The sequence below is a fragment of the Geotrypetes seraphini genome, chromosome 5, assembly GCF_902459505.1.
Source record: "Geotrypetes seraphini chromosome 5, aGeoSer1.1, whole genome shotgun sequence".
NCBI lineage: Eukaryota > Metazoa > Chordata > Amphibia > Gymnophiona > Dermophiidae > Geotrypetes > Geotrypetes seraphini.
This window is the reverse complement of record NC_047088.1, coordinates 160,704,383-160,714,964: the sequence shown is the minus strand read 5'-3', so window position 1 is coordinate 160,714,964 and position 10,582 is coordinate 160,704,383. Positions and strand designations below refer to the sequence as shown.

At 43.7% G+C, this 10,582-nt stretch overlaps 1 protein-coding gene across 1 annotated transcript in view; it reads left to right on the top strand.

Moving 5' to 3' along the window:
- The first annotated feature begins 3,248 nt into the window (after window positions 1–3,248).
- Window positions 3,249–10,582, top strand: part of POFUT2 (protein O-fucosyltransferase 2) — a 41,429-nt gene continuing 34,095 nt past the window's right edge. Inside the window, exons 1-2 of the mRNA XM_033947286.1 lie at window positions 3,249–3,434; window positions 8,627–8,877. Of these exons, the coding sequence (XP_033803177.1) occupies window positions 3,274–3,434; window positions 8,627–8,877 (412 nt within the window). The 5' untranslated portion in view covers window positions 3,249–3,273. The remainder of the gene's footprint in view (window positions 3,435–8,626; window positions 8,878–10,582) is intronic.

The following is a 10,582-nucleotide window of genomic DNA, read 5'->3' as shown; positions in this document are numbered from 1 at the left end:
TGGGGTCCTGCTGCACAGGGGGATGGGAGGGAGGGATGAAAAGCTGCTGCACGGGGAGGGGGGAAGAGAAAGAAAGATGCTGCACATGTGGAGAGAAAGGAAAGAAGAAAAATTGGGGTGGAGGAGAGGAAGGGAGAAATGAAACAAAGAGGTAGGGTTGAAAGTAGAGAATGACACGGGGAGCGATCCCCGCAGCGAACCGCTGCGTGGCTGCGGGTTATGGTGACCTCATTAGCAAATCGCCGCAGACGCGGGGACAAATCCTTTCACCGACCGCAAAAACGGTGAATAGATTTGTCCCCGCAGGCCAATGTCCCCCCTTCTAGGAACCGCTATTTACCTGTGTTTTCACCCCCCCCCCCCCCCCCGACGATCGCCCTCACTGGTAGGAAGGTGCCCAACCCCTCCTGCCGGCACCCCCAACGGCCCCCTATATCGCCAATAGGAGGGTGCCCAACCCCTCCTGCCGGTCCCACCCCCAATAAACCCCGCCATCCCGAAACACCACCCTTAGTCTTACTTTCCAAGTTGGACCGGACAGCTCCTCGCTCGTCTGGCCAGCAGGCCTGCCTCCGTCCAAATGAGGCGGGCCCGCCCCTCCCCTCCCCTGCCTAACCCACAGGATCCTAGGGCCTGATTGGCCCAAGCACCTAAGGCCCCTCCTATAGCGGGAGTGGCTTTAGGTGCCTAGACCAATCAGGCCCTAGGATCCTGTGGGTTGGGCAGGGTAGGGGCGGGCCCGCCTCATTTGGACGGAGGCAAGCCTGCTGGCCATACGTGTGAGGAGCCGTCCGGTCCAACTTGGAAAGTAAGACTAAGGGGGTTCCAGGGTGGGAGGGTTCGTTGGGGGGGGGTCCAGCAGGAGGGGTTGGGTACCCTCCTGCCGGCAATCTTAGGGGAGGCCATTGGGAGGACCGGCAGGAGGGGTTGGGTACCCTTCTGCTGCGATTGTCGGGAGGGCCGTTGGGGGGGTCTACAGGAGGGGTTGGGTGCCCTCCTGCCGTGATCGCTGGGGGGAGGGGAGACTTGCAGCCGTAGCCGCGGTCACTATGCTAATCACGGCAGGGAGATCTTTGCCGCGATTAGGTACAGCGGCCACGTCTACTTACCATATAGGCTAACATTGTAAGCATTTAAAGTACATGTCGTGTTTGTTTTTGCATTGCTAGCCCAGGGGTGGTGGAAGATTAGTGATTGAAAAACTGTATGAAAAATAACTATTTTAAATTTAGTGATCAAAATGTGTCAGTTTTGAGAATTTATATTAATTAATTTTTTCTCTGCGTGTTTTGTTTTTGTATAGTTATTAACTAATATTTAACTAAGTTTTAAAATTTTAAAGAATGTTTCCTTTATACGTAAATAAAGAAAAGTGAATGGGATTGCAGTGGCGGTGACGGGGCGGTGAATGGGGTGGCAGTGGCGGTGACGGGGCGGTGAAGAGGATGGTGAGACGGGGACGGGGCGGTGACGGGGATGGTGAGACGGGGACGGGGCGGTGACGGGGATGGTGAGACGGGGACGGGGCGGTGACGGGGACCAATTTTTTCACCGTGTCATTCTCTAGTTGAAAGGGATAAATCCTTCATATGATGGAGGGGAGGGAGACATGCATAGCGAAGAGAGAGAGAGAAATGTTAGAGAAAGGGTAAAGGGCAAGGAGAGCTGGTGCAAGGGGAGAGAGAAAGAAATGTTACACATGATAATGGAGGAGAGGAAAGGAGAGATAGTGCATGGAAGGGAATAAAGCAATTTGACCCAGGGCACAAGGCAGGGGGGAGAGAGAGATGGTAGACAGTGGAAAAGAAACAAATGGATATGACAGCGGAAGGTATGCATGTTTTCTATTTTGTGATTACAATATGTCAGATTTGAAATGTGAATCCTGTCAGAGCTGGTGCTAGACAGCGAGCGTGAGCTAGGACCTAACAGACAGGAAAAACATTTTTTAATTTTGTTTACACCACAGCGTCAGAGTGGGGGTGGAGGGATGGGTGGAAAGACTACAAAATAAACCTGCCAGGATGTTTGAAAAAAAAACCCCAAAAAACCCCGCCCGATTGGGCAGAAGTGAATTGAATCGAAAAATCAATTCAATAGGCTGAATCGAATTGAAAAATTTTTCCCTGAATCAGGCAGCACTAGTACAGAGGCTGAGAAGGAAGACCAAGGAAATGATTGGAGTGTGGGCAGGGTCATGTGTCCTCTTTTTTTGTTTGTTTGTTTTTTTGCCTTCACAAATATGGTAACACTAGGCCAGACATAGTGGCACAGTAAGGGGGAGGGGGGCAGTCCACCCAGGTGCCATCTTGGTGAGGGCACAGGCACCCAAACTCCTCTCCGCCCCCTCCACTGCTGCATGCACCACTTCCCTTCTCCTATACCTGTGTAACGTTCCTGGTGCGAGCAGCAACCCCCAAGCTGCTGTCACGCCAGCATTGGTTCTTCCTCTGATGTCACTTTCTGGACCCACGCCTAGGAAGTGACATCATAGGAAGAGCTGACATTGGCGTGACATCAGTATAGGGTTTGCTGCTCGCGCCAGGAACATTACAGAGGCACTGGGGAACATAAGAAGTGCCTCTGCTGGATCAGACCATAGGTCCATCATGCCCAGCAGTCCTCACGCGGCAGCCCATCAGGTCCAGGAAGGGAAGCGGCATGGACATATGGCAGGAGGGGGTCAGGGAAGGAGTTTGTGGAGGTGAGGACGGAACAGAGGGCAAGGGAGGGGTGCCACCACCCCTGGCGCCTCTCACCCTTACTACGCCACTAGCCAGACCCTTCCCATGGAAGAATGGGACTCATTACTCCATATGCATATGGTTTTGTACATTAAACCGAATGCTTCTTGCAATCCTAGGATGGAGGACTGAAGTAAAAAGAATGTTTTTTTTTTTTTGTTTTATTTCTTATCTTTATCTTTATTTCTTTATCTTTAATCAACAATGTATGTCTTTCCATAAGCTCTCACCAAATCACTACAATGCATGACTTTCAACAGCACCATAAAGATTTTCACAAGGCCTTTCTTTCTAAAATTTAAAGTCGCAGATTTTATTCCATTTTGATCGTAAATGCCCCTCTGTCTAGAATGGATGAATGACCATTTCATAAAACCGGAGCAGATGCAGAGCAAGCTGAGTTGAGTTACAGCTTCGGGGAGCCTGCAGAGGGCGCTCGCTCCTACAGCGTTGGATGGTAACCACAGCAACGGAGCAGCAGCGGCTTAGAGACCCGGAAGTACGTGTCCTGGCGGCTCCCTGCACAGATATGGTGGCGCCTCCAGAGTGCTGGGGCTGCTCGGGACTTTTCTATGTGGTTCTGTTTTCCCTCCTGCATCCGCTGCTGTCCTTTCAGCCCGTGGCGCCGGAATTTAGTCCCGGTCAGGGAGCGCTAATTTTGCCCGTTGCAGCTGTTGCCGCAGAGAGACGGTAAGGAGGAGGGGAAGTACAGAAGATGGGCTGACCTGAGGTAGGACCCACAATCCGTGTGGGGCCTTGCCGTCCTCATTTCTTCCCATCGAGCCATGAAATGATAGCAAACCAACTACAAAGATGTGCTGTAGTTGCTCTGATGCTTCTGTTTCTAATAGTCTTGGCGAAACCTGACTTCTTTGCTTAAATTGTAACATTTTTCATCGGCCCGTCTAACCAGTTTCTCAGAATTGTGTTTGAGCTTTTAGGATCCTAGAGATCATCAAGTCTTTGCGGAGCTGAAATAACTGCCGGGTCCTCTTTTTTTATTTTTCCTATTGCGTGAGGCAATATGGAATTGTCCCCTTGGGATAATGTCTTTAGCAAGGTCAAGGATACTACACATAATATTTCCAAGGATTCAGTATTTACAGACAATGGCATTATAATATGGGTATTATGTTATGAGTTCTTAGCCATCTGTATTTATTCAAAAAAAGTGGGACAGTATTGTGTGCAATGCTGTCAAACATATGTTCACATGGGGTGTCATAAAAACTAAAATTCTATATATGGTGCTGAAAAATCAGTGCTGATAAAATTCTGCACTAAATACTATTTTATAAACTGCGCTCAGAATTGAGCACCATTTATAGAATACTGTTTGGTGTCAGGTTCTGCGCCCAGTTGCAGGCAGTGGGAATTTACACCACATAAAACCAGATGTAGATTCTCACACCTAAATTATATGTGGATCTTCCTTATGCTATAAAAATGCATACAAATTCTAGAAGCTCCCGATTAACCTACGCTCCTCCCATGGCCAAACCACTTTTTGGATTTGCATGTAAAATGTATTTGCTGATCCCAGCACCTAGAAGTGTGCAGGCAAATTTTTATTCCAATTAATGCACATAATTGATTATTCCAAACAGACAGGGGAAGCCGTGAACTGACCTTTTCAGATAAATGGTCTACTGTTAAACAACTTTTGTAGAGCCATAACATTTGCCACTCCAGTAGAAGCAAGAATCCTTGCAACATGCAATGTGTTATGATTAAAATTCATGAATCACTGGGCACTCTGATATTAAATGTGAAAGAAGAATAATTGTATATTTTATCTCAAACACAATAGGATGTAATCCCACTGCTACCAATACTTCTTTCAAAAGTGCTTTTGTTATCTCTTTGGGTCCTCAGAGGGCCACCACACACTCAATCATTTCATTGTGTGAGGCTTTATGCTCCCATTCGTCATTGGTCCCATATTTTTCATTAATTTTTTAAGATTAGTTGAATGTAAATACTAGTACTAATGTACTTAGCTTTAGGTTACACGTTGTTCGGGAGGGTAGAAATATCCTACCCTCCCGAACAACGTGTAACCTAAAGCTAAGTACATTAGTACTAGTATTTACATTCAACTAATCTTAAAAAATTAATGAAAAATATGGGACCAATGACGAATGGGAGCATAAAGCCTCACACAATGAAATGATTGAGTGTGTGGTGGCCCTCTGAGGACCCAAAGAGATAACAAAAGCACTTTTGAAAGAAGTATTGGTAGCAGTGGGATTACATCCTATTGTGTTTGAGATAAGATATGATTAAAATTCAAGCACCTTTCCAGCAACATTGTACCGCTGCTGTGGCACCTTGCTGACAGCTTATGAGAACATTTAAATATTTAAAAGCCTTTAAATGTTATATGAAGATACTATTTGAGAAACTTGCCCAGTATTGATGAGAGGGGGTTCTTTGTGTTTTGTTCTATTTTGATAATTAATTATTGGCATCCAATTATCAGTGCTAATTGGCTTGTTCAGTTGAATTGTGCATAGAAATTGGGTGCGTTAGGGCCTTAACATGCGGAATAGTGCGTGCTAAAATGCCACGCACGCTAGCCGCTACCGCCTCTTGAGCAGGTGGTAGTTTTTCAGATAGCGGACACTAATCCAGTGCAAGCTCTAAAAACTCTAGCGCACCTTTGTAAAAGGAGCCCACAGCTTTAAGCACCATATATAGAATTAGTCTGAAAATGTATGGAAAACTACTGCCACAGAACACCCACAACAAATCAGCTTACAATTTTTAATCATTTATCCCAAACAAAATATTTTCCTTGAATGAGTTCCAAATATAATGCTTGAATATTCTCAAATATACGCTTTTATTAAAGCAAATTTTGTAAAAACTTTAGTAAATCTGCTTATACAGATCCTATTATTAACAACATCCCATTGATAGTATTCTAGTTCACACAAAATTTCAAACAGTTCAAATTGCATTTCTTTAAAAAACAGGGGTGGGGGGAAACCGATTGTGTACCACAGGAATAAAGTTCATAAATTCTAAATACTTATTCAGCTTAAATATAGCATTTCCATGAAGTTGTGGCACTAAAACATAGCAAACTACAAAATTATCTCCAAAATATCATTTCACAATATGCGTACTTTGTTCAGCTACTGAATTTAAAGGGACCAACATTCAACCAAAAGGATCATTCAAATAACCATGTAAAAAATGTACTTAAAAATATGCAATAAAAAGGGGACAAAGAAAAAATGTTGAGTCAGCATAGTTCAGCCAAGGGAGGATCTTACCTCACCAATTTGTTTGACTTTTTTGAAGGTGTAAATAAACATGTGGATAAAGGTAAGCCAGTTAATGTAGTGTATCTAGATTTCAGAAAGCTTTTGACAAAGTTCCTCATGAGAGGCTTCTGAGAAAATGAAAGAGTTGTGGGATAGGAGACAATGTTCAGAAAACAGAGGCTATGGTTAAATGGCCGTTTTCTTAGTGGAGGAGGATAAATAGTAGAGATCTGCAGGAATCTGTTCTGGAACTGGTGCCATTTATAAATGATCTGGAAATTGGAACGACAAGTGAGGTGATCAAATTTGCAGATGACACTAAACAGTTCAAAGTTGTTAGAACACATTCAGACTGTGAAAAATTGCAGGCAGACCTTAGGAAATTGGAAGACTGGGCATCCAGTTGGCAGATGAAATTTAATGTGGACAAATGCAAAGTGGTACACATTGGGAAGAATAACCCAAATCATAAATACCAGATGCTAGAGTCCACCTAGGGTGTCAGTACCCAAGGAAAAAATCTGGGTGTCATTGTAGACAATATGCTGAAATCTGTCCAATGTGCGGCGGCAGCCAAAAAAGGAAACAAGATGCTAGGAATTATTAGACAAGGGATGATTAACAAGACTAAAAAGGTTATAATACCTCTGTTTCGCTTCATGGTGCGACATCACCTTGAGTATTGCATTCAGTTCTGGTCACCTTATCTCAAAATAGATATAGTGGAACTAGAAAAAGTTCAAAGAAGAGTGACCAAGATGATAAAGGGGATGGAACTCCTTTTGTATGAGGAAAGACTAAAGAGATTAGGGCTCTTCAGTTTGGAAAAGAGATAGCTGATAGAAGATATGATTGAAGTTTTAAAAATCTTGAGTGGTGTAGAATGGGTACAAGTGGATCGATTTTTTACTCTGTCAAATATTACTAGGCCACCAAAAAGGACGCCCAAGGAGGCCTCATCAATGAGACAATCAAGGCACAACAAAGGGATTGTGAGGATGTGATGTCATAAATTCAGCCATGGGTGTAAAGTTCAAAGTTCACTTTATTGATAGTAGCACTACAAGTCCTCAGAGGAATTATTTTTTCATTCAGAGAATAGTTAAGCTCTGGAACTTATTTCCAGAGGATGTGATAAGAACAATTAACATAGCTGGTTATAAAAAATGTTTGCTAAGTTCTTGGAGGAAAAGTCCATAGTCTCCTCTTGAGACAGACATGGATCAGTAGCATGGAATGTTGCAACTATTTGAGTTTTTGCCAGGGACTTGAGACCTGATCTCTTCCAGAATCGATTCTAGAAGAGATCAAACCGGCTATTTCACTCAAAGCCCAAATGATGAAGTTATGACTCTTATTTTGGTCACACCATCAGAAAAGAAAGATCAGGGAGAGAACTTTGCCAGTGTGTGATTTTTGTCAGAGTGACCTTACCTCCCAAACGCCATCTTAGGGAGTGAGGGCAGACTGGAGAAATATCTGATGCGGATATCGGAGAAAGTACTGATGCTGAGTGATCTAGTAGGCAGTGAAGTGGACATTCTCTTGAACAATTTGGATCCTTCCTTGGCGCATAAAAGACACACAGCTCTGTGGCGTGCAGCCAAAGGGGCATACCCTAAGGGACACGCCAGGCCTCTTTGTAGCCCCTTGGAGCTCTGTGGAGATCAGTGGAGTAAATACAGATTAGAATTAGTTTTCTTTTTTACCCCTTTATATGTGGGATAGCAGTCCCAATCCAGCCAGTCCCCCAAGTCAGCTAGTCAGCCAGCCAACCCACCCCAAGCCAGCCAATCCCAAGCTAGCCAGCCAGTTAGCCCCAAGGCAGCCAGCCAACCAGCCAATCCACCACAAGCCAGCCAGCCAGCCAACCCACCCCAAGCCAGCTAGCTAGTCCCAAGCCAGCCAGCTAGCCCCAAGACAGACAGCCAACCCCACCCCCAGTACCTTTATTCCCTATCTCGGCGGTCCAGCGCACTTTATGCACTCCTGCCTTGGTTCCTCTGCTCTCTACCGGCAGCGGCACAGCAGTGCATGAGGCAGGTGTGTGCTTTTTGCATGCCTGCTTAGTTCCTCTCTGCACTCTGAATGGCTGCTTGTTAGTTCTTGTGGGATGAGAACTGACAGGCAGCCATTCAGAGTGCAGCGCGGGACCACGCAGGCAGGCAAAAAGCACGCGCCTGCCTTGTGCATCGCTGTGCCACTGCTGGAAAAGAGCAGGGGAACCGAGACAGGAGCGTGGAAAGCACGCTGGACCGCCAGGATGGAAAAAAAAAAGGTACAGGGGTTTGGGGTTTTTTTTTTACATTCGCTCCTTAAGATGCACCCTTATTTCCACCCCCTTTTTGGGGGTGGAAAAAGTGCATCATATGGAGAGAAAAATATAGTATATGGCTGTTTTCTGTGGATTTACATGGCTGCCTGACTTGAACATTGATGGCTCTGTTAAAAGATAATTTACATGTCTGAGGCCCAGTATTGGTTATCTTATGAATAATAATAATAAAAGACTAAGGCATCTGTGTAATAATAATTGTTTTATTTCCTGTTGTATCTAATGGAAAACAGCTTGATACGTTCGGCCCTAAATTTTTTAATCTTTCTTCTCAGGTATCTTTTGTATGATGTGAATCCTCCTGAAGGCTTTAACCTGCGCAGGGATGTCTACATTCGGGTAGCCTCTCTTCTGAAGACCTTACTGAGGAGTGGCGATTGGGTATTAGTGCTGCCACCATGGGGTCGTCTCTATCACTGGCAGAGTCCTGATATTCATCAGGTCCGCATTGCCTGGTCTGAGTTCTTTGATCTGGAAAGCCTCAATAAAAACATCCCAGTCATTGAATATGAACAGTTTCTTACAGGTAACACTTAAAATTAATTGGGGGTGTTTAAATCTAGAATTTGGTCTGCATGTCTTTTTCCCAATGCAGACACATGGATTAAATCAATGTTATTAAACAGTATCAAGTTATGCTTTGACAGCATCTCATTAATTTAAACATTTTGTAAATTTTTATGTGTGGCAGACAACATGTAAACTTCACTGTGAAGAAATTATTTTGCAGAAGGGGCTGAAACTGAACAGAATGCCAACATTTTGGCACTTTTTTCATACTTTGGTCTCTTTTGCAAAAAAACAATTTGCATTTTAGTGCATAGGTCTTACTGTCTTTCTCCTTTGGGGAGACGTACTTAACAAAAAATATAACATGATTTCCATTAACCCCACTTTAACATTAAAGAGCTGCTTTGTATATGACAGCTCATTAATATTTTATCACATTGGTCCATATTATTTTTATTTATTTATTTCATTTACATGTCTTATATACCACTTTTTTTTTTTATAAATCTTTATTCATTTTCATATCTTACAACAAGTGTATAATAAACAATAAAAAAAAAAATTTGAAACAAATCACTTGACAATCTTACTAATAATCATTAAAGTATAAAAGAATCCCTTCCCACCCACCCCATCCATTAATAATATATCAATTAACAAATAACACATTTATTTATTTATTTATTTCATTTACATGTCTTATATACCATTTCTATTCAAAGCGGTTTATATTAATTCTATGTTGATGTGCACTGTGGCACAATTGAATTATGGCTAATTCAATGTCATTCTTAACACATGCTAGTTCATTGGTCCATTCTTCTACATTCTCACTCTATTCCTGGACAAGTGGGTAGTCAATCCCATCTCAATAGATCTCTTGTAGGGAAGTTTCATTTACATATTTTGACCCTCCCTTCTTACCTCAGGACTGCCCTCTGACTTCCAGTTGTCTTCCTACAAGCGAGATAGTAGGAGCTTGGTTTTTCTCTAACTTCCATATTTCTGCGCCTTTGCACTGCAGAAGTTCCTTACGGGGACAGCTCTGGCTGCAGGAGATCTCAGACTTTACTGGCAAAGTCTGCTTCCAGGGGGTTGGCTGCTCGCATTCACAGATCGGGGCATAGGGACCATTCCTTTGGGAGCATTGCTCACCCCAGGTTCATCCACATGTGGGTTTGAGCGTAGGCTGCATGGCTGCTTGGCAGTGGTTCCAGGATCGGGGTCGACTGCATTCCTCCACACGTTTACGTGTGTGGCATTTTTGGTTGAAGTGGAGGTCTCAGGTCAGAGTGTTGGGCCCAAGAAGCAGTCAGAAGACTGGCAGTCCAGATTCTAAGGCTTGTTGAACTAAAATGAATTACTATAGTCTTTTTGTAATGTAGCATTTTATTTGAGCATCATGAAGTTCTCAGCTGAAGAATTGTGTTGTAGAATGGCAAAACTTATCTAGGTAAAATGCACCTCTTGCAATATTTTGTAAACCTTCTGTTCAGCCTTTAGGGCTCCTTTTACAAAGGTGCACTAGTGTCGCATAGGATTAGCTCGCGCTACCCGAAAAACTATTGCCTGCTCAAGAGGAGGCGGTAGCGGCTAACATGCGCTATTCTGCATGTTAAGGCCCCAACGCACCTTTGTAAAAAGGAGCCCTTAATCTGTTACATTGTGAAAAAGTGTCATAAAATACAACACTTTTGAGACAAAAGAACAGAACTTGTGAA